Here is a 24,023-nt window from a genome sequence, read left to right on the forward strand (position 1 = left end):
TTTCTGAGCTTGCCTCTTCGAAATCTGAGCTCCATCGAGTGCAGAGGGTGCATGTGACGAGTGCAGACAAATCTGGAAAAGAAGATTTGCCGTGGTTTCTGAGCAAGCTCAGCTTTTGAGAAAGCTAGCGCCTCTTTGATTTTTTTAGTTGGCCTCTTCAATAACTGGAATTGCCTCTTCGATCTCCGAAATCCCATCGCGCGCTGATTTTTATAGAGGTATGCAGGACGTTCAAAGCACACTTGAATTTCTGCCTTCAAAAACTCCCTCTTTGCATTTCTACTATCTTGACTTGTTCGACCTCTTCTTTCTTTACCACCTCTGAAAAATGTCTGGCCCTTCTGATCGTCGTTTTGACTTGAACCTTGGTGAAGAGGCAGCTCGACAACATATGGCGCTCATCCTTCATATCCCTTACTGGTCCCCTTACCGTTGGGGATTCGGTGATGAAGAATGATATGACAGCTGCGGTGGTGGCCAGGAACCTTGTCACTTCCAAAGATAACAGACTACTCGCCAAACGGTCTGATGAGTTGGCTGTTAAGGAATCTTTGGCTCTCAGTGTGTAGTGTGCAGGTTCCGTGTCCAACATGGCCCAACGCCTATTTGCCCGAACCCGTCAAGTTGAATCGTTGGCGGCGGAAGTGATGAGTCTCAAGCAAGAGATTAGAGGGCTCAAGCATGAGAATAAACAGTTGCACAAGCTCGCACACAACTATGCCACAAACATGAAGAGGAAGATTGACCAGATGCAGGAATCTGATGGTCAGATTTTACTTGATCATCAACGGTTTGTGGGCTTGTTCCAACAGCATTTGCCTTCGTCTTCTGGGGCTGTACCGCGTAGTGAAGCTCCAAATGATCAACCTCTGATGCCTCCTCCTTCTGGGACTCCGCCGACTGCTGAAGCTCCACCGACTGCTGAAACTTCTCCTAAGCAGCGTTTGTGAAGGCTCCCTCTTGTATTTATATGCTTAATGTTCCTTTCGTTTTTATGAATGTAAAACTACCTTGCAAGAAGTTGTGGCAGAGATTGCAAAATCATTACCTGCATAAAGGAACACAAGTAGGACTTAAACACAAAAACCAGAAAACAAGAGAAAAACAGAACAAGAAAATTTAAAATTATTCAAAATAAAGATAAAGATAGAAAGCTTGGGTTGCCTCCCAAGAAGCGCTTTCTTTAACGTCTTGCAGCCGGACGATGCCTCCAGTCACACTCCCCTAGGTTCCATGGCATGGAAGTGAACTTCGAATGGAAGGTGATACTTGAAATGATCCGGCATTTGGACTAAAAACTTCCCCAATTTGCAGTAAAATCAAATGATGACCCCCAAACTATAATTCTGCAATCAACTCAAGGGTGGACATAACCCAAATACAAAGAAAAGAAATAATTCAGTTTAGCACGCAAGAAAATTGAAAATGACAGAAAAAGGCAATGAATAGAAATATTGGGTTGCCTCCCAATAAGCGCTTGCTTTTACGTCCGCAACCAGACGGTATCAAGAGTAATCATCCAAAGGGAACTGGTTCTTGGAGAGGTACAACCTCCACATCATGCTCCGCAAAAGACTCGTAATATGGCTTGAGTCTATGCCCATTCACTTTGAACATGTATCCGGTCTTTGCACTTTGGATTTCCACTGCACCATGAGGAAAAATATTTGTTATAACAAATGGACCAACCCATCGAGAACGAAGCTTACCTGGAAATAACCGAAGGCGAGAATTAAATAGAAGAACTTTCTGTCCAATGACAAAGCTCTTCCTTAAGATCATCTTGTCATGAAATGCCTTTGATTTCTCCTTGTATATTCGACTAGACTCGTATGCATCATTCCGGATTTCGTCTAACTCATTTAATTGAAGCTTCCTTTGCTTTCCGGCAACACCCATGTCCATGTTGTAGGCTTTGATCGCCCAATAAGCTTTGTGCTCTAACTCCACTGGAAGACAGCATGGTTTCCCATAGATTAACCGAAATGGGGACATTCCAATAGGGGTCTTATAGGCAGTCCTATAAGCCCACAATGCATCGTTCAAGCGCATGCTCCAATCCTTCCTACTAGGACTCACAGTTTTCTCCAAAATTTGCTTCACCTCACGATTTGATACTTCTGCTTGACCGCTAGTTTGCGGATGATAAGGTGTAGACACCTTATGTGTGACATTGTACTTCCTAAGCAACGCTTCAAATGTTCGATTGCAAAAATGACTCCCTCTATCGCTAATGATCGCTCTAGGTATTCCAAATCTTGCAAAGATGTTACTCTTAATAAAATCTGAAACAACTTTTGAATCATTAGTTTTGGTGGCTTTTGCTTCCACCCATTTAGAAACATAATCCACAGCCAATAAAATGTAAAGAAAACCATTTGAAGATGGAAAAGCTCCCATGAAATCAATGCCCCACACATCAAAGATCTCAACAACCAAAATAGGGGTTTGTGGCATTTGATTTCTTGGGCCCAAGTTACCTGTTCGTTGACAACGATCACATGTTGGACAAAACTCGTACGCATCTTTAAACAAACTAGGCCAATAAAAACCACTCTCTAACACCTTCAGGGCTGTCCTCTTTGCTCCAAAATGGCCACCACATGCATAAGAATGACAAAAAGTTAGAATAGATTTAAACTCAGATTCGAGGACACACCTTCTAATCAATTGATCAGTGCAATATTTCCACAAATAAGGATCATCCCACTCGTAGTATTTGGCGGTTTTGACAAGCTTATCTTTTTGAGCACGTGTAAAATCATCCGGAATCTTTTTGATGACCTTATAATTGATAATATCTGCATACCAAGGGTCAGTAATCTTTAATGAAAATAGTTGCTCATCTGGAAAACTTTCACGTAAAAGGATGAGATCTTTCTCTGTGTTTGAATGCACAAGTCGGCTAAGATGATCGGCTACAACATTCTCACTCCCTTTCTTATCCTTGATCTCCAAGTCAAACTCTTAAAGAAGAAGTATCCATCGAATGAGTCGTGGTTTTGCATCTTTTTTTGTGAGTAGATACTTCAAAGCTGCATGATCAGAAAACACAATAACTTTAGTCCCAATCAGATAAGATCTAAATTTTTCTAAAGCAAATACAATAGCTAGAAGCTCCTTCTCTGTTGTTGAATAATTCAACTATGCATCATTGAGTGTTCGAGATGCATAATAGATGACATGTGGCAATTTGTTGACACGCTGCCCTAGAACTGCACCAACAGCATAGTCTGAAGCATCGCACATTAACTCAAAAGGTAAACTCCAATCTGGTGGCATGATTACAGGAGCCGTGGATAACAACTCCTTAAGCTTATTGAATGCTACCACACACTCTTCATTCATATCAAATGTTACATCCTTTTGAAGTAAACGACACAAGGGTCTAGAAATCATTGAGAAGTCCTTCATAAACCTACGGTAAAAACCTGCATGTCCAAGAAAATAACGAATCTCCCTGACAGTAGTAGGGATGGGTAAAGAACTAACAAGTTTTACTTTAGATTTATCAACTTCAATTCCCTTTTCAGATATGATATGCCCTAGAACTAATCCATGCGAAACCATGAAATGGCATTTTTCCCAATTTAACACTAGATTAGTTTCTTGACAACGTTTTAAAACTAGGGACAGATTATGTAGACATGTATCAAAAGAATCACCATAAACTAAAAAATCATCCATGAACACTTCAATTATTTTCTCAATCATATCAGAAAAGATACTTACCATACACCTCTGAAATGTGGCAGGGGCGTTGCACAGTCCAAACGGCATCCTCCGGTATGCAAATGTGCCAAATGGACATGTGAAAGTCATATTTTCTTGATCCTCCGGAGCAACTGCAATTTGATTATACCCAGAATAGCCATCAAGAAAACAATAATGAGAATGACCAGTTAGCCTTTCTAACATTTGATCAATGAATGGGAGTGGAAAGTGATCCTTGCGTGTGGTACTATTTATCTTTTGATAGTCTGTACAGACTCTCCAACTATTTTGCACACGTATAGGCATTAGCTCATTAGCTTCATACTTAACAACTGTGACTCCAGATCATTTAGGGACTACTTGAATAGGGCTTACCCACTTGCTATCTGAAATAGGATATATGATGCCAACATCAAGAAGTTTGATAACCTCTTTTTTAATGACTTCCATCATGAGTGGGTTTAAACGGCGTTGAGCTTCCCTTGTTGGTTTTGCACCTTCCTCCAACAGAATCCTGTGCATGCATGTAGCTGGATTTATACCTTTGATATCTGCAATGCTCCATGCTATGGCAGTCTTGTGATCCTTCAGTACCCGGATCAGTTTTTCCCCCTCTTCTGTTAAAAGTTGTGACGATATGATGACCGGTAATGTTTCATCCTCTCCCAAAAATGCATACTTCAAATGTTCAGGAATTGGTTTAAGCTCCAATTTGGGTGCCTGAATCACAGAAGAAAGAGTTTTTTCGTTAGAAGTAGGAAGAGAAATAAAATAGGAAGAACACTTACCAGGAATTGGTGAAAGAGACTCAAGAGAGGCCACTATTTAGATTAATTCTTCTTCAATGTGCTCTGAATAATTAAAATTTCCATGTGTAATGCTATGCACTAATTCCTTCTCTAAATTATCTTGTCCCACACCTTCATTAAAACAATCCTACACAAAATAGTCAAACACATCAATAGACAAACAAGATTCTAATTCACTAGGATACCTCATAGCATCGAAGATTCTGAACTTGACGCTTTCCCCCTCAATTTCCATGGTTAAGGTACCATCGTAGACATCAATCTTCGTCCATGCTGTTCTAAGGAATGATCTTCCCAATATAAGAGGAAGTGCAGTAGGCATAGGATCATGTTTCATCTCAAGAACAAAAAAGTCAGCGGGAAAAATGAGCTCATTCACTTGCACAAGTACATCCTCCAATAGGCCTTTGGGATATCTATTTAAACGATCTGCCAACTGGATTACTACCTTTGTTTCCTTCAAGTCTCCAAGGTTCAATGACTCATACACTGAATATGGCATCAGATTGATGGATGCCCCCAAATCACACAATGCTCTCCTAAACTCTTTGCCTCCAATTACACATGGAATGGTAAAGCTACCGGCATCTTTCAACTTCGGTGGCAGCTTTCTCTGCAAAACAGCTGATACTTCCTCGCCTAATGCCATAGTTTCTTGATCATGGAATCTCCTCTTGTTTGTACAAAGCTCTTTAAGGAACTTTGCATACTTGGGCACTTGTTTTATGGCATCTAAAAGAGGTAAGTTCACTTGGACTTTCCGGAAAGTATCCAAGATTTCCTTATCAGTTTGCTCTTTCTTAGACTTCATAAACCTACGAGGAAAAGGAATAGGGACACATGAGTTAAATGAATTTTGAACTTCTTTACTTACCTTATCAGAATCTTTTTTGTTCAATTCTGTATCTTTAGGAGACGTTTCAGCTTTTGTTGAAGCCTCATCTTGCTCAAAAACTTCTTTTCCACTCCTTAAAGTCACAACATTCATCTGCTCCGCATTTGGATTCACCACGGTTTGGCTAGGCAACCTTCCTGGTTGGTGTTGTTGCCCCATCAAATTTGCTAACTGACTCATTTGGCGCTCAAGGTTTTCAATTGCTTTGTCTGTTTTCTGTTGATGAGATTGAGTAGAGTTAGCTAAAGAAGAAATTAAATCCTCAAGAGACTTACTTGGAGCTTCTTGTTGTTGAGGCTGAAATGGTGCCTGCGGTCTTGCTTGAAAGAAGCCAGGCGGACGATTATAGTTGTTGGGAACAGATTGTTGTCCATGTCTTGATTGTTCCACTTTAAGTGTGGATGATCGCGCCATCCTGTATTATAGTTGTTGGAATAGGGATCATACTTTTGCCTTTGTTGCCCTTGAAATCCTCCTAATGCATTAGCTTGCTCAAGACCACCTTGATCCATCGATGAAGGGCACATGTCTGTGGCATGTCCCATCATTGAACATACACCACACACCTGTTTTGGAGCCACAATAACCTGTTGCACAAGATTAGTCAAGTTAGCTAATTGTAATTCAATACTAGAATTAGCACTTACCTCATTCACTTTCTTAAAAGGTAGCTCATCTCTCCCTCCAAATTGTCGTGTATTGCCAGCAATGTTCTTTAATAATGCCTTAGCATTAGTAGGCGTCTTGTCCATGAATGCTCCGCCACTTGCTGCATCAAGCATTACACGATCAGTACCATACAATCCCTCATAAAAGTATTGTATTAGTAAATGCTCTGAAATTTGATGATTAGGACAAGATGCAACCAAATGTGTGAACCGCTCATAGTAATCTCCAAAGGGCTCTCCATGTTGTTGTCGGATTGCACATATGTCCTTCCTTATGCTTGCAGCTTTTGTGGCTGGAAAATATTGCTCCAAAAATGCGTGCTTCACCTGGTTCCATGTGTTCATTGATCCCGGAGGTAAATTGTAAAGCCACTCCTTTGCCTTGGCTTCTAATGTAAATGGGAATGCCCTCAACTTGACTTGCTCTTCATCCACATTTGCTGGTCTCATTCCTGAGCATACCACGTGAAACTCCATGAGATGCTTGTTGGCATCCTCTGTTGAGAAGCCATGGAACTTAGGCAAGTAGTGAATCATGCCGGACTTAAGCTCAAATCCTCCTCCTGCATTTGGATATGTGAGGCACAATGGTTGTTGATCCGTATTTGGCATTGCCAACTCCCTCAATGTAAAGTTATCAGCCATGCCTTCTTGTGGTTCCTCCTCCTCTTCCGAACTTAAATGTGGTGGGGAAGATGGTGGTAAAGACACCGATGCACACTTTTGCTTGATTTTTCTCTGAAGCTTTCGAAATGTTCGTTCAATCTCTGGATCGTAGGAAGCTAGATCAATGCTCTTAAACTTTCGAGTATGCATGTACTACAAAGAGGACCTGAAATAAAAACAAAAACACTAATTGGACAAGAAAAGAAAACAATAGAAAAATAAGTAATTTAGAAATAACAATCCCCGGCGACACGGCGCCAAAATTTGGTAGGAATTATAACGCACCACAAAGTAGCACACAAATATCCTATTAATTTTCCTTATTAACACTAAAATTTGTCAATTGTAGCATATGAAAATAAGGGTCTTTCCCGCAGAAGATTGTTTTATCCAAATACTTAAAATGTCACAAAAACAGGGTGGCTGTCTCCACTGACCAGCCACCGAACAATAATTATTAAACTAACGTACACTTATCCAAATGCAACGAAAGTTTATACACAACAACTAGACATACCAACCTATGCTCACACAAAATTTTGGGATTTTTGGAGTTGATTAGCTATTTAAATTAAATCGGACAAAACAGGACCTCAACAAGTTTTAAATAATACCAATAGATTTTAATTCACAAGTTAAGAAAACGAGTTAGGGGAAATGCTATCCACCACCAAATAATCATGCAAACATGTTATGTTTCATTCAAATTCCTTTTATTTCCGGATGAAGATGCTCAAGTTGGCTCAATGTTAGAACACAACCTATTACTTTTTCTTACGTAGTATGTTAAGAGAATGGCGTTTTCAACTTAACTCAGTCCCTAACATGCAATCTAGAATGGCGTGTTCATAGATTTAACAAGTAGAAATCATTAAGAATAAAAAGAGTTTGAGTCATCACAAGGCATCGTAAGTACCGGCGTTGTCTTACTTATCCTAGAAATCGGTTCACATGTTAACCACAATTAACAAGTGCTACTCTAGAACATATGTAGGCCCTCATTCAACAAGGGCAGGTAAACATATATTCATAGCATTAAAATCCTAGATATGCTCACTATGTATGCATCCATAGAAACACATAAAGAATTTATCAATGACATAAGTAGTGAAACAATTTTCATCCTTTCATAAAAGTCATTCAAACAAAATATCACAACAAACTTACAATCATATTCGGGACTTCAAAACAGCCCCTAAATACTAAAAATTAGTTACACATTATTCTCAAATTAAACCAAAAGTAAAACATGGGTTTGAGAAGATAAAACCAAGAAATATAGAGTGAAGCCTCTGCTCTCTGCCGTGTTTTTTTTCTGCACAGTTTTCTGTGCTTCTCTGTGCTCTGCTGCCAGCCGTCAGTCTCTCCTTGCGCACCCTGCGCCTGCTGTCCTCTCTTCTCTGCGTCTGCTGCGTGTCTGCTTGTTTCTGCTTCTGTGCCGTGTGCTTCTTGCGCACTGGCTCTTTCCTCCTCTCCTTTTCGCCTCGCCCCTCTGTCCCCGTGTCTATATCCTTTTCTGCTCCTGTCCTCCCTCTTTTATTTTCTGTTACTCTTTCCTATCTCTCTTCTTTCCCCCCGCGTCAGTCCTCCACTTCTTTTTTTTATTTCATTTCTTTATTCTTCCCTTTAGTCTTTCTTTATTCTTTTCTGTTTTTCATCCCGTCAGTCTCCCACTATTTTATTTTCTTTTCTTATTTTATTTCTTTTTTTTATTATTTTCTTTTCTTTCTTTTTCTCCACCAGTCCGTGTCTCTCCCTGCTCTCATTCTTTTATTCTGTCAATGTCTCCCTCACTCACTTTGTTTTCGGCTCAGTGTTTCCTTTCCGTCCCATTTATTTTCTGTTGCTCTTATTTTTTCTTGAAATTGATCCTAAAACAAATTTGACTGCACATTAACACAAGGTAAGGTAAAATGCCACAATTTTAACACAAAAACATCACAAAGACTTTAGAAATGGATGGTATAAATGCATGAAATATATGATTGATCACCCGCCAAGTTGAATCATTGGCGGCTGAAGTGATGAGTCTCAAACAGGAGATTAGAGGGCTCAAGCATGAGAATAAACAGTTGCACCGGCTCGCTCATGACTATGCTTCAAACATGAAGAGGAAGCTTGACCAGATGAAGAAATCTGATGGTCAGATTTTACATGATCATCAGATGTTTGTAGGTTTGTTCCAAAGGCATTTATTGCCTTCGTCTTCTGGGGCTGTACCGCGTAATGAAGCTCCAAATGATCAACCTCCGATGCCTCCTTCTTCTAGGGTGCTGTCCAATACTAAGGCTCCGAATGATCCCCCTCCGGTGCCTTCTCTTTCTGGGGCTCTGCCGACTGCTGAGACTTCTCCTAAGCAACCTTTGTGAAGGCTCCTTCTTGTTTGTTTATTTTGACTCATGTATATGTACATATTTGTAACTTCTTAGAGATATCAATAAATAAGCTTTGTTTCATTTCAACGTATTGTGTTAAATACACCAAAGCCTTCTTCACTAAGTTCTTTGAATTTTTCTTTTGTTGAAGCTTGTATGTTGAAGCTTTGTGAGTGGAGCATGTAGGTTGAGGTAGTGTTCCCTTAATTTCTCGAGTGGGGAAAACTTCTCGATTGGAGACTTGAAAAATCCAAGTCACTGAGTCGGGTCGGCTATATGAATCTTAGAACGCCATTGTGCTCGATCATATGTCATGTCCTCCGTTAGATCCAAGTACTCTAAGTCTTTTCTTAGAGTCTCTTCCAAAGTTTTCCTAGGTCTTCCTCTACCCCTTCGGCCCTGAACCTCTGTCCCGTAGTCGTATCTTCTAACCGGAGTGTCAGTAGGCCTTCTTTGCACATGTCCAAACCACCGTAACCGATTTTCTCTCAGTTTTCCTTCAATTTCGGCTACTCCTACTTTATCTCGGATATCCTCATTCCTAATCTTATCCTTTCTCGTGTGCCCACACATCCAACGAAGCATCCTCATCTCCGCTACACCCATTTTGTGTACGTGTTGGTGCTTCACCGCCCAACATTCTGTGCCATACAGCATCGCCAGCCTTATTGCCGTCCTATAAAATTTTCCCTTAAGCTTCAGTGGCATACGACGATCACACAACACACCGGATGCACTCTTCCACTTCATCCATCCAGCTTGTATTCTATGGTTGAGATCTCCATCTAATTCTCCGTTCTTTTGCAAGATAGATCCTAGGTAGCGAAAACGGTCTTTCTTTGTTATTTCCTGATCTCCGATCCTCACCCCTAACTCATTTTGGCCTCCATTTGCACTGAACTTGCACTCCATATATTCTGTCTTTGATCGGCTTAGGCGAAGACCTTTAGATTCCAACACTTCTCTCCAAAGGTTAAGCTTCGCATTTACCCCTTCTTGAGTTTCATCTATCAACACTATATCGTCTGCGAAAAGTAAACACCAAGGAATATCATCTTGAATATGTCCTGTTAACTCATCCATTACCAACGCAAAAAGGTAAGGACTTAAGGATGAGCCTTGATGTAATCCTACAGTTATGGGGAAGCTTTCGGTTTGTCCTTCATGAGTTCTTACGGCAGTCTTTGCTCCTTCATACATATCCTTTATAGCTTGGATATATGCTACTCGTACTCCTTTCTTCTCTAAAATCCTCCAAAGAATGTCTCTTGGGACCCTATCATACGCTTTTTCCAAATCTATAAAGACCATGTGTAAATCCTTTTTCCCATCTCTATATCTTTCCATCAATCTTCGTAAGAGATAGATTGCCTCCAGGTTGAGCGCCCTGGCATGAACCCGAATTGGTTGTCCGAAACCCGTGTCTCTTGCCTCAATCTATGCTCAATGACTCTCTCCCAGAGCTTCATTATATGACTCATTAGCTTAATACCCCTATAGTTCATGCAATTTTGTACGTCGCCCTTATTCTTGTAAATAGGCACCAAGGTGCTCTTTCGCCACTCGTTTGGCATCTTCTTCGTTTTCAAAATCCTATTGAAAAGGTCAGTGAGCCATGCTATACCTGTCTCTCCCAAGGCTTTCCACACTTCAATCGGTATATCGTCTGGGCCCACTGCTTTTCTATGCTTCATCTTCTTCAAGGCTACAACCACTTCTTCCTTCCTGATTCGACGATAAAAGGAGTAGTTTCTACACTCTTTTGAGTTACTCAACTCCCCTAAAGGAGTACTCCTTTCATGTCCTTCGTTGAAAAGATTATGAAAATAACCTCTCCATCTGTCTTTGACCGCGTTCTCTGTAGCAAGAACCTTTCCATCCTCATCCTTGATGCACCTCACTTGGTTTAGGTCCCTTGTCTTCTTTTCCCTTGCTCTAGCTAGTTTATAGATATCCAACTCTCCTTCTTTGGTATCTAGTCGCTTATACATATCATCATAAGCCGCTAACTTAGCTTCTCTCACAGCTTTCTTCGCCTCTTGCTTCGTTCTTCTATACCTTTCACCATTTTCATCGGTCCTATCCTTGTATAAGGCTTTACAACATTCCTTCTTAGCCTTCACCTTTGTTTGTACCTCCTCATTCCACCACCAAGATTCCTTTTGGTGTGGAGCAAAGCCCTTGGACTCTCCTAATACCTCTTTTGCTACTTTTCGGATACAGCTAGCCATGGAATCCCACATTTGGCTAGCTTCCCCCTCTCTATCCCACACACACTGGGTGCTTACTTGCTCTTTGAAAATGACTTGTTTTTCTCCTTTTAGATTCCACCATCTAGTCTTTGGGCACTTCCAAGTCTTGTTCTTTTTTCTCACTCTTTTGATATGTACATCCATCACCAACAAGCGATGTTGATTAGCCAAGCTCTCCCCCGATATAACTTTGCAATCCTTACAAGTTATATGATCCCCTTTCCTCATTAGAAGAAAATCTATTTGTGTTTTTGACGACCCACTCTTGTAGGTGATCACATGTTCTTCTCTCTTCTTAAAGAAGGTGTTGGCTAAGAAGAGATCATATGCCATTGCAAAATCCAAGATAGCTTCCCCATCCTCATTTCTCTCCCCAAAACCATGGCCACCATGAAAACCTCCATAGTTGCCTGTCTCCCTACCCACGTGTCCATTTAAATCTCCTCCTATAAATAATTTCTCCGTCTGAGCAATTCCTTGCACCAAGTCTCCAAGGTCTTCCCAAAATTTCTCATTCGAACTCGTATCCAACCCTACTTGAGGTGCGTACACACTAATCACATTGATGAGTTCTTGTCCTATTACAATCTTGATTGCCATGATTCTATTTCCTACCCTCTTGACATCTACAACATCTTGTGTCAAGGTCTTGTCCACAATGATGCCAACACCGTTTCTCGTTCTATTTGTGCCCGAATACCAAAGCTTAAACCCTGAGTTTTCTAGATCCTTTGCCTTAAGACCAACCCACTTAGTTTCTTGTAGGCACATAATATTTATCCTTCTCCTCACCATAACTTCCACTACTTCCATAGATTTTCCCGTTAAGGTTCCTATATTCCACGTTCCTAAACGCATTCTACTCTCTTGAACTCTACCCTTCTGTCCTAGCTTCTTCACCATCCCCCGTCTAATAGGATCAAAGTACTTCTTTTGTGTGTCCTGTGTAAAGTTGATAGGAGCATATGCTCCCAAACAACTTTGAGTGGAGTCGTTCGAAAAGAAGTTTCTATGGCCCCCTTGCTCATTTAACACTGCATCCGAGTGCCGATGGAGATACAGCGACCCTTGCTCACTTATCACTGTACTCGGGCCACACAGCACGCCACTTACGGGTGACGTCCTAGCTTTAACGCGATTTCGTTCTGGATTCATTGTCATAAGGATTCGACGTAACTATGGAATGCCGGCTGTCGACTACCTGACGTCCTCCCCCTCCTCCTTTATCCGGGCTTGGGACCGGCAATGCAAGATAAACTTACATAGGCGGAATTCCATACATTATAAAAATATCTAACAAGCTAACAGACTCTTTAATGTACTTAAAGATCATTGTATTCATTGAGTAATTAATGGAAAATAGGTAAGATTGGTTTCAGACCTGCTATCTATTGGAAATGTGTCTTAAAGGTCAATCATGAGATGATATTCTAAGGAGTAAACACAAAAATCCTGTGACAAATGATAAGAGAACACGTGTACAAAGTAAATGTATTGTATTAATGAGTTTAGTGTTACAATCTCTGTTAAAAAGTTTCCTCTGATTCGATCTCCAAAGTGTAAGGTGTGTAGTGTTGTTGAGTCAAGGGTCACGATGATGATAAGCTCATATATATATATATATATATATATATATATTACATCAAATTCACTTGCCTTTTCTTAGTTAGTTCCTTATATTTTTGAGCTATTTACTTTGCTTTTGTGTTTTGTAGGATTTGTCAAGCAAAGAAAAGAAAAATAGCACAAATGGGATTTTAAGTAACAAATTCGTCAAAACTGCCTGTGCAGATCAGCTGACTTTGGAAGCAAGTTGCGAACAACTCAGAATGAATTAGAGAATGAGCCTTATATGCTTGGAAAGCTACGGATATCTATTTTCCGGACTGTTTCACGGATTGTTAATATCATTTTTCTAGAAGAAGTTATGGCCGTTTTAACACTAAAAGGTTCGTAAGAGGCTGAGCAGTTTGTAACTGCAAAGAAAGCAATAAACCCAATAAATCTAACAGCCAAAACTGATGCAGCCAAGAACAAGCCAGCTGACACCTATTCAAATATCAGAGGAAATGGAATTAAAGATGAGGATTAAATGGGAGTAATTGGCATAAAGGCTACCCAAAGAGTTACAATTGTTTTACCATTTTCTCTCACTTATTGTCATCACTAAATTGCTATTAGTGGGGAAAGTTATGGAGAAGAAGATGATGCAGCAAGAATTGGTTACAAGGAATGTTGGGAGAGGGAATAAGGGAGAGTTTTACAGAAATAATTTTGAAAAAGGAAATAAAAATTAAAAATAAAAAAGAAGGTTGCAGGTTGTAGCGAAAAGGAAGAAAAAAGGTAAGGCAGCAGTGTTGAGGAAGTAATAGAGAAAGAATGAGGAAATCTTGGCATTCTCTTCTTTCGGTTTTATCTTCTCAAACTTATGTCCTTCATTTGGTTTAATTTGAGAATTATGATTAACTAAATTTTTAGTAGTTAGGGGTTGTTTTGAAGCCCCGAATATGATTGCAAGTTTGTTATGACATTTCGTTGAATTGCTTTTATGAATGGATAAAAATTGGTTCACTACTTATGTCAGTGATGAATTCTTTATGTGTTTTCTACGGATGCATGTCGAATGAGGACCTACATATGTTCTAGAGTTGTACTTGTTAATTGCGATTAACATGTGAACCAATTTCTAGGATAAGTAAGACAACGCTAGTACTTACGATGCCTTGTGATGACTCAAACTGTTTTCATTATTAATGATTTCTACTTGTTAAATCTATGAACACGCCATTCTAGATTGCATGCTAGGGACTACGTAAGAAAGAATAATAGGTTGAGTTCTAACATTAAGCCAACTTGAGCATCTTTATCCGGAAGTAAAAAGAATTTGAATGAAACATAACATGTTTGTATGATTATTTGGTGGTGGATAGCAATTCCCCTAACTCATTTTTCTTAATTTGTGAACTACATAAAATATGTTTCTGTCATGTTTTTGTTCAATTTAATTTAAATAGAAAATCAACACCAAAAATCCCAAAAATTTGTGTGAGTCCCTTTTTACAAAGGCCCAAGGTACCTCATTCATTGCAGTCCTTACCTATGTAGATGACATACTTCTTACAAGAAATCATCTTAAAGAGATGGAACGTCTCAAAACATTCCTTCTCACACGCTTCCGCATCAAAGATCTTGGTGATTTAAAATATTTTTTGGGCATTGAATTTTTTCGTTCCAAGAAAGGCATTTTCATGTCTCAGAGGAAATATGCACTACATATTTTGCAGGATTCTGGTCTTACAGGGGCATGCCCAGACAAGTTTCCAATGGAACAAAATTTGAAACTCACTCCCACATAGGGAGCATTGCTAGATGATCCCACCAAGTACAGAAGACTAGTCGGACGATTGATTTATCTTACTGTCACCAGGCCTAACATAGTCTTTTCGGTTCGCACATTGAGTCAATTCATGCACGAGCTTCACAAACCTCACTAGGATGTAGCTTTGCGAATTCTCAAGTACGTCAAAGGTACTCCTGGTCAAGGTTTGTTATTTCCTGTCTCTGACAATCTTGAATTAAAGGTTTTTTGTGATTCCGATTGGGGAGGTTGTCGTGCCACAAGAAGGTCAGTTACTGGGTATTGTCTCTTTCTTGGAAATTCCATCATCTCATGGAAATCCAAGAAACAAGACAATGTTTCTCGATCATCTGCAGAAGCTGAATATCGAGTTATGGCCAACACATGCTTAGAGTTAACATGGTTGCGCTATATATTGCAAGATTTAAAGGTTCCGCAAAAGGGTCCCACACCATTATTTTGTGACAATGAAGCCGCTCTATATATTGCAGCTAATCTCCTTTTTCATGAGCGAACGAAGCATATTGAAATTGATTGTCACATTGTTCGAGAAAAACTGCAAGTTGGAATGATTAGTCCTTCACATGTACCTACACGTTTCCAGTTAGCAGATTTATTCACAAAGGCTTTAGGGAAAGATCAATTCGTGAAATTGTGAGACAAGTTGGAACTTCATGATATTCACTCTCCAACTTGAGGGGGAGTATTATGAAAAGATCGTGTAATTTACCGTATAATATGTTTACCTAAAATAGTTGATGTGAAATCTCATTAAAAGAGGGATGCGATTTCCTAGGCTTTATTGTAGATTAGTTGACTTAGTTGTGTATATATATTGTACTCTTACTTGAGCAACAAAAAAATGAAAACTATTCAGCTAATCACTTTCCATAGCCCTACAATATACTATTCATTCTTTTAATAGTATGGGATCCCGATGCTCCCAGGGATTCTCTCTAACTTATAAAATTTATTTCATATCAAACATTTGGTACTAGATGCATTATCAATGTTTTCATTCTCTCAAATTATTCTCGAACTAAACTACCAGTCGCATTCTCAAATCATAACAATGCAAAATTCTATTTGTCCTTTTTGTTTTACAAAACAATTTTTCAAAAATTGTTCTGTAAAACGTTACCAAATGACCGTTAAATTTGTCAAAATAAAACCCTATGTGGCCCCTCTACGAAGATATGACATGTAGTGAAAACATCATTTTTACCCAATCTTCTTCAACTTTAACCCTAGTCCTCACATGTTTGATTGCTTTAGCTAGGTGCGCATGTAGAATTTAAAGGTTAGGTTTTCTAGTCTGACATTGAGTAGTCGTTATAATTTTGGGTTTCCACATGTGCTAAATTGGAACCTTCAAATGATCATTTTATACATTTTTAACCAAAATTATTATTATTATTATTATTATTATTATTATTATTATTATTATTATTATTATTATTATTATTATTATTATTATTCAAGAGAAGGGGAGAATTCGAAATACATTAAACATAGAGGATGGAGTTTCAAACTCGGGACACATGTATTGTGATCGAATCTTGATTCTATATCTTGTATAAAAAAACATGACGTATTTTAACCGCAAGCATAATAAAAGTACAAAAAACCCAAATAGAAGCTCGGCTCAAATGAATTTTTCAATCTTGAACTTTTTTTTGTCAAATGATAGATTTGTTAGATTAAATGTTAGATTAGGAAATCGATGGGATTCGAACCCACATGCCATGGTGCAAGGGCAACATCTTGAACTTAGCTTTGGCTTGTCTTGGTTGTAAATCAAAGTCGAGTTTTTAATTGATTTGGCTTAGAGCGTAATTTAAACAAACATATGCTCGGCAGGACTTAATGAAAATTACTAATAAGAAAATTATACATCCCAAAATAACTCAAAATAATAAGTTAAATTTTTGTGAAAGGATTATCCGTTCAACATAAAATGATACGAGTTGCTCACAAGTTTTATGAGCCCAACGTACCAATACTTAACCTCTGCTCACTTTTCTAGCAAGCTCAATATTTTGTTCAAACTAAACTTGTTTTGCTGATTACCCCAGCTTGAACGAGGCCAAAACAAGATAATGCACGTCAAACTCGAACCGCTGTGGCTCGATTTACATAATTATACGTGTATTTAGAAATTCAATCATCAATCGGATACAGTTACGGATTATAAACTTAAACGGCAAAGAGGAGTTTTGTATATTAGCATTTGAAATAGTAAGTGCTGCCTTAGAGTCCAACGTCTTGTAACCAAAGAAACCAAAGAAGTACTTGATTGATCATTGATGGACTTTTCAGGACTGCGACCTTTGAGTTTTCAATTCATTTTGTTTTACGTATGTCATTCCCATATCAGGAAGCCCTCCTGCTGCTATGCAACAATGACCAATCCCTTCACTTACAGCCGTCAGTTTCTCGTATCTTTGGAAAATTTTTGCTAAGCTGGATATGCTGCGGCGTTGTTTCAGAAGCTCGCCATTTTGTCTTCTTCTTCCCAACTCTCTCTCATCTGTCAAAGACTGGCATATAATTCTTACGTCCGTGTCGTTTGCATGGCATTGGTAGCTCAGTATATATATATTCCAACTTCTTGTATGTTTTTCAATCGCCCTCTCCAACGGCACAAAAGGTCATCTTCTCTGGATTCTGGTTTTTGAGCGGTCTTGGTGTTTGGTGATCGCCTTCGAGTATGTTCGCGTGAAACAATTAAGCTGGCTGTTTTAAGTTCTCTCTGAAAGATTTGGTAAATTAATTGGCATTTCAAGATTAAAGCCCTTTAGTTGTTTCTTTAACTCAAGAAATGTTCTAATCCAATCTAAATTGCGGGGAGGTGCACACTACTGTAGCCAACTTGTGTTGCCTATTCCTTGTTTGAACTATGTTTTCTGTGGGCTTTGAAATTTTTGTTTCTAGTCCTGATCGACTTTACTGAACAATTGAATGCCATCACATACTGTATCGTTTAATTTCCTTGCCATGCGATATCCAACGCTCTTTAATGACTGATGAGAGTCTTGATGATTTGATGAGGCAAAAACTACTGGGATTAGTTGCTAATCATTGAAATTTGAAATTTTCCGTTTATTTGTTTAGATATATATTACTGTTTCTGATACTTAGAAACTCAATAAACAAGAAAATCCGCTCAAATAAGCTGGATTTTCATATTTCCAAACCACAAAGCAGGAATTATAAGATGATTTGAGGAATAAAAACTTGTATCAGATGTTTGTTTTATTTGTTAAATGCTTTTTGCATCCTTAAACTTTATTCTTATGACAAACTTCTGAATCCACAGATTGTCTATCTTTGCGTTCTCGGTGGGGGACAAGACAATCGAGCTGCGATGGATGCCCTTGAGACTATTTTGAAGGAAGCTGTTGATATGGTACACGTTCTTGATCTATTTACATTTTGGTGTTAAACTAGGCAAACCTAAAATCTTATGCTAATTATTGAGTTGATATAAAACTTGTCTGCAAGAGGATTTTACCTGTTATATTAGAGGGTTTTGAGTATTTTGGCAGTTTTATAAATCTTTAATATTCTGGCAGGAGAACATACCCGTTGAGGAAGTCTTCGAAAATTTGAAATGTACAGCTGAGGGTCTCAGTACTGACGAGGTACAAAAGCGGTTGGAGATGTTTGGCTACAACAAACTTGAAGAGAAAAAGGTTTCAAATAATTTGTTTAGGCTTGTGCTTTTTCTTGTATTGTAATTAATTTTCTATAGATAGTTTCTTAAGAAGAATTTATTTTAGTAAGCTTTCACCTTCTTGCATTGTAACTCTGTCTTTCAAATTGCAGGAGAGCAAACTACTCAAATTTCTGGGATTTATGTGGAAGGAACCCTTTGTCTTGGGTTATGGAAGCAGCTGCGTTAATGTCCATATGTCTTGCGCACGGAGGCGTAAGTTCCTAGTAGTTCATTTTACCATTGAGACTGGAGACTAGATTTCTGAACTGATTTTTGTAAACTTTATTCTTTCAGGGACTGGGTATGGATTATCACGATTTCGTGGGTATCATTATATTACTCATAGTTAATTCAACTATAAGTTTTATAGAGGAAAACAATGCTGGTAATGCAGCTCAAGCCCTTATGGCAAGACTGGCTCCAAAGGCGAAGGTTACCCTCATTTTTATATACCAGTTACTTTTTCTTTCTGCGCTGAACGTTTCATTTGTTATGTTGCTTTCTATCATGTTGGTAGTTAACAAAATCTGAACAGGTTTTACGAGATGGAAAATGGAGTGAGGAAGATGCTTCTGTGCTGGTTCCTGGAGACATTATCAGTATCAAATTGGGTGATATTATTCCTGCTGATGCTCGTTTGCTCGAAGGAGATGCTTTAAAAATTGATCAGGTAGCTAAGTCATATTGCTGTGTAATAAATCATTTCCAGACAATTTCGGACTTTCTGTTAACCGGTTTCCTTGTTTTCAGTCCGCTCTTACAGGAGAGTCACTTCCAGTAACTAAGAATGCCGGTGATGGTGTATACTCTGGTTCAACATGTAAACAAGGTGAACTTGAAGCGGTTGTCATTGCAACTGGAGTACATACCTTCTTCGGAAAAGCTGCCCATCTTGTTGAAAACACAACTCATGTTGGGCACTTTCAGCAGGTAGTATTTTTGGATAGTGCTATGCACACACCAATATTTACGTCCCACACACCTTCGTCAATTTTTCGGTATTGATTTTCAAGTCATTCAATCCGACGGCCGAAAATTGAGAGGGGTGTGTGAGAAGTAAAAATGGGTGTGTGGATAGCACTACCAATATGTTTTACGGCCCTTTTCACGTTAATAGAGTGAGTTCACGTTCATGTTGCTAAAATGTCAAGCCAATAGACATGTTTCGTATGAGATGAGACACTCATGAACATAAAACTGAGCAGCATTAAAACTATGAATTTGTTGCTTGAATGTAAGAGACAGTGAAATCTACCTATGCTAGAGTGTTTTGTCTTGAGCACAAGAACTTTTTACTTGTTGCACATCTCTAAAGTACCATTTGGACTGATTGTTTCAGGTCTTAACATCTATTGGAAACTTTTGCATTTGTTCAATAGCCACTGGACTTGTGATTGAGCTCATTGTCTTCATTTGTCAAAAAAGAGGTTATCGTCCTTCGGTAGACAACCTTCTTGTTCTACTTATCGGTGGCATCCCAATTGCTATGCCAACAGTTCTGTCTGTCACCATGGCCATCGGTTCTCATCGGTTAGCTCAGCAGGTTCAACGAAAACCATGAAATTTTCCGTACTTAATTAGACCATCTATCTCTTCAGTTTGGAAATCAAATTAACTTGTTTGAGTTCATTTCAGGGTGCAATTACCAAGAGAATGACAGCTATTGAAGAAATGGCTGGGATGGATGTGCTCTGCAGTGATAAAACTGGAACTTTAACTCTCAACAAACTAACAGTGGACAAGAATTTGATAGAGGTGATAATCTTGATCCTGTCGTAAGGTTAAAAAGCAACTTCTTGGTTACAGAGAAAATCTGAACCCTAGTACTCGATTATACTGACATTGATTTGATGAGCACCTCCATTTGCAGGTCTTCGCCAAAGGTGTTGAAAAGGACACGGTTGTATTGATGGCTGCAAGGGCTTCAAGATTGGAAAATCAAGATGCTATTGATGCAGCAATTGTTGCCATGCTAGCTGATCCTAAGGAGGTAGTAGACTATATGAGACAAAACATTTATGCAGCTGTTGGGGTCCTAAATTGAAACTTTTCGAGAAAAATAGGACCTGATTAAGCTTTTCAAATTTCAATTTAGTATACCACACAATTCCAATATCAGTGCTAATGTTGTACATAAGAAGTGCATAATTACAGTATCATATTACCCCAGGAAAAGAATGATGTTTCTCTGTAAAAATAGATATAGCACATCGCCTAATTTGGAAAGCTGTTAAATTTGAAATTTTTCGAGAAATTGGACATTTTTGTTCTCTACAGTTTTCAAACATTGCATATGCATTAATTTGTTTTGTTAACTAAAGCTTCCATGAGCTGAGTTTCTCTTTTATCCATTTGTAAGGCTCGAGCGGGGATTACAGAAGTTCACTTCCTTCCATTCAATCCAACTGATAAGAGGACAGCACTTACATACATAGACACAACCGGTAACATGCACAGAGTGAGCAAAGGTGCACCAGAGCAGGTACTTAATCTAACAATTTTAAATCTATGTTTCGTAGTCCTTCACATTTAAAAATGGCCTGAGTTTCAAAAACATTTTTTTTTCTGTGAAATTTGTAGATACTCAATTTGGCAAGCAACAAATCAGAAATTGAAAAAAGGGTACATACAGTAATTGAAAAATTCGCAGAGCGTGGACTTCGATCCCTTGCTGTTGCACGGCAGGTAATTAACGAGATTTTAACAACCACTCCTAGATGTATGCTTTTCTGAAGCATTATGGCTCACAAGAGATATAATTTACAGGAAGTTCCTGCTGGTACGAAAGACAGTCCCGGTGGACCTTGGGAGTTTGTCGGTCTTCTCCCCCTATTTGATCCACCACGTCATGACAGCGCTGAAACTATTAGAAGAGCTCTAGATTTGGGTGTGAGTGTTAAAATGATCACGGGTGATCAACTGGCAATTGGAAAAGAAACTGGGAGACGACTTGGGATGGGCACAAACATGTATCCATCATCGGCGTTGCTTGGTGAAAATAAGAATAGCATAGATGGAACTCTAGTAATTGATGAACTCATTGAGAATGCTGATGGTTTTGCTGGTGTATTTCCTGGTAATCCTGTTTGTTACAGCTTGCAACTTTTGCTAGTCAATTTTGCACTGCTTCTGTCTGATTTGATTCTTCATTGCAGAACATAAATATGAGATCGTTCAGCGATTACAAGGTAAGAAGCACATAGTCGGAATGACAGGTGATGGAGTCAATGATGCACCAGCATTGAAGAAAGCAGACATAGGAATTGCTGTCGCCGATGCCACAGATGCAGCCCGTGGTGCATCTGATATAGTACTGACAGAACCTGGTTTGAGTGTGATTATCAGTGCTGTTTTGACAAGCCGTGCAATCTTTCAAAGAATGAAGAATTACACAGTAAGGCGATCCTCTCCTCTTAATTCCTTTTGGAACTGAACCTGTAAGTGCGCCTGCTGCTAAATTTTGGGGGTTGTTTTCCGTAACTGTGTTGGTTTTGTTTTCCTTTTTCAGATATACGCAGTATCTATAACAATACGTATTGTGGTAAGTAGCCCTCAATCTCTTTGATAAATAGATTACTTGACATCTAAGGATGCTGTAATGTGAGTTCTCATTTCTTACTGGGTTTGTTTTACAGCTCGGTTTCTTGTTGCTTGCGGTATTCTGGAAATTTGATTTCCCTCCTTTTATGGTCCTAATCATTGCCATTCTTAATGATGGTAAGCATTACTAACCTTTTACGTTCTACCATGTGTTGCGCTAGTCTGTAATATGGTTTCTTGAGTGTGAATTCTCAGTTTCCTACTCATTTTTCATTTATTTTCCTTCTTGTTTCCGAAAATATTTCTGAAATTTGAGCCATTTACCAGGTACTATTATGACGATATCCAAGGACAGGGTTAAGCCATCTCCAGTTCCTGACAGTTGGAAGCTGAGTGAAATCTTTGCAACCGGGATTGTGTTAGGCAGTTATCTTGCCGTTACCACAGTTATATTCTTCTCGATCATTTACGATACTAAATTTTTTCCGGTAATTGTTTCTTATCTTAATTATGTGTTACTTCGTTCTGTTCTTCTTTTGGCATAGATGAAATTGTTCTCACATTTTGTACTCGATTACAATGATCAAGTTTTCACCTTCTCTCGTTCTCTCTCGCAGAAAAAATTCGGTGTAGAAGATATCTTCAATGAGAATCTCTATTATACCAACGGGACCCTCAATCCGGGAATGAATGCCAAGCTATCATCTGCTCTGTACCTTCAAGTTAGCACCATCAGCCAGGCTCTAATTTTTGTCACTCGCTCCCGAGGATGGTCATTCCTGGAAGTACCTGGTCTGCTTCTGCTTAGTGCTTTCGTAATTGCTCAACTGGTAAGTGGTTTCATGCTGTTTCAATCAAATAGCATTCAATTTTGTTTTCATATTCATCAAAATCAGCACATAGGAAGACGTTTATATACATAGTTATGCTCAGAAACTTTAGTCTTTAATTAAACTAACATGTAATTCATATTTGACAATTAAAAATTTTGCATCCTTGCAGATTGCTACATTAATATCTGCTTTAGTAACATGGAAAATTGCTAGAATTCAAGCAATCGGCTGGAAATGGTGTGGTGTCGTATGGATATACAACATTCTAATCTACATGCTACTTGATCCTGTCAAGATTTTCGTTCGATATGCACTCAGCGGGAGGGCTTGGAGTTTGGTATTGAACAAAAGAGTGAGTGAATATGAACCTTCCTTCTCTTAACAATTTTGAACTTCAAAACATTTTTTATTACACATTCTAACAGCATTGCAATGTACATGTGTATAATTTTGTAGACGGCTTTCAACACCCAAAAGGACTTCGGTAAAGAGTTCCGTGAGGCTGCATGGGCGGCAGAACAGCGGACGGTCCATGGCCTCCCATCTATGGAGGCAAAGAACATTCCTGAGAGGCACACATTCAGGGATGTTAGCATCATGGCTGAAGAAGCCAGGAGACGTGCAGAGATTGCAAGGTTGGTTTTCTTTCTTAAGTTGGACATTGATCACAAAGCAATTGTATTCAAGTTTCCGAAGAAAACGATAACATAAGTACTATTCTCTTGCCAGACATATACTTACAGACCGTGATTATGTACAATATATTACTAGCGATCCAGATTCTCAATTTGACAAGATAAGATTGTTTGGCAAGAGAGCATTTCTGAAATAATTCTTTACGATGTGTTTTGGCAGTGTTGTGTGTTGCCTAACTTTAATTTTTGGTGTTTCCTATCGATGCAGACTAAGGGAGCTTCACACTCTGAAGGGGAAGGTCGAGTCCTTTGCAAAGCTAAGGGGTTTAGACATCGAAACGAACCCAAATTACACTATCTAAGTCATTTTCTAGTGTAATTCTGGCTACCCTATTTTCCTTCAAACTGTTACTACCTTGATATTTTGTCCCCTTTTGTTTTGTTTCCTTTCCTGTATTCTTAATTATCTTTTTACTTGTGTTGTATGGATTTGATGGACAGAAAGCTCTTACATGAAAAGAACATACATCAATAAAAGTTTTTAAGTCATGGCTCTTAAA

The 24,023-nt window shown here is 38.8% G+C and overlaps 2 protein-coding genes across 2 annotated transcripts; one reads left to right on the forward strand and one right to left on the reverse strand.

The window, feature by feature from the left end:
* Positions 1 to 1,515: 1,515 nt before the first annotated feature.
* LOC114821358 (uncharacterized) lies at positions 1,516 to 6,902 on the reverse strand. The gene is made up of 5 exons (XM_070820124.1): positions 6,066 to 6,902; positions 5,694 to 6,005; positions 4,972 to 5,634; positions 2,642 to 2,772; positions 1,516 to 2,506 (listed from the first exon to the last, which is right to left on the reverse strand). Exons 1-5 carry the CDS (start codon positions 6,900 to 6,902, stop codon positions 1,516 to 1,518), a joined length of 2,934 nt encoding a protein of 977 aa, XP_070676225.1.
* Positions 6,903 to 18,755: 11,853 nt separating this feature from the next.
* LOC139195132 (ATPase 11, plasma membrane-type-like) lies at positions 18,756 to 24,023 on the forward strand. Its single transcript, XM_070820320.1, has 17 exons — positions 18,756 to 18,887; positions 18,991 to 19,125; positions 19,206 to 19,385; positions 19,795 to 19,998; positions 20,091 to 20,210; positions 20,326 to 20,445; positions 20,815 to 20,937; positions 21,036 to 21,140; positions 21,222 to 21,531; positions 21,611 to 21,849; positions 21,964 to 21,996; positions 22,091 to 22,172; positions 22,323 to 22,483; positions 22,613 to 22,825; positions 22,998 to 23,180; positions 23,285 to 23,463; positions 23,732 to 24,023. Exons 1-17 carry the CDS (start codon positions 18,759 to 18,761, stop codon positions 23,823 to 23,825), a joined length of 2,610 nt encoding a protein of 869 aa, XP_070676421.1. The 5' UTR covers positions 18,756 to 18,758; the 3' UTR covers positions 23,826 to 24,023.

This window comes from Malus domestica, chromosome 04 (genome assembly GCF_042453785.1).
Source record: "Malus domestica chromosome 04, GDT2T_hap1".
Taxonomy (NCBI): Eukaryota; Viridiplantae; Streptophyta; class Magnoliopsida; order Rosales; family Rosaceae; genus Malus; species Malus domestica.

Excerpts from the sequence above, each read along its gene's own strand:
- LOC114821358 (XM_070820124.1), bottom strand. The coding sequence starts at position 6,902 with ATGCATACTCGAAAGTTTAAGAGCATTGATCTAGCTTCCTACGATCCA. Across the intron at positions 6,006-6,065 it reads CTTTTAAGAAAGTGAATGAG|GTTATTGTGGCTCCAAAACA; the intron begins GTAAGTGCTAAT and ends CTTGTGCAACAG. Across the intron at positions 5,635-5,693 it reads TCAACAACAAGAAGCTCCAA|AAAACAGACAAAGCAATTGA; the intron begins GTAAGTCTCTTG and ends TCTCATCAACAG.
- LOC139195132 (XM_070820320.1), top strand. The coding sequence starts at position 18,759 with ATGGATTATCACGATTTCGTGGGTATCATTATATTACTCATAGTTAAT. Across the intron at positions 19,386-19,794 it reads ATGTTGGGCACTTTCAGCAG|GTCTTAACATCTATTGGAAA; the intron begins GTAGTATTTTTG and ends TGATTGTTTCAG. Across the intron at positions 19,999-20,090 it reads CTCATCGGTTAGCTCAGCAG|GGTGCAATTACCAAGAGAAT; the intron begins GTTCAACGAAAA and ends AGTTCATTTCAG.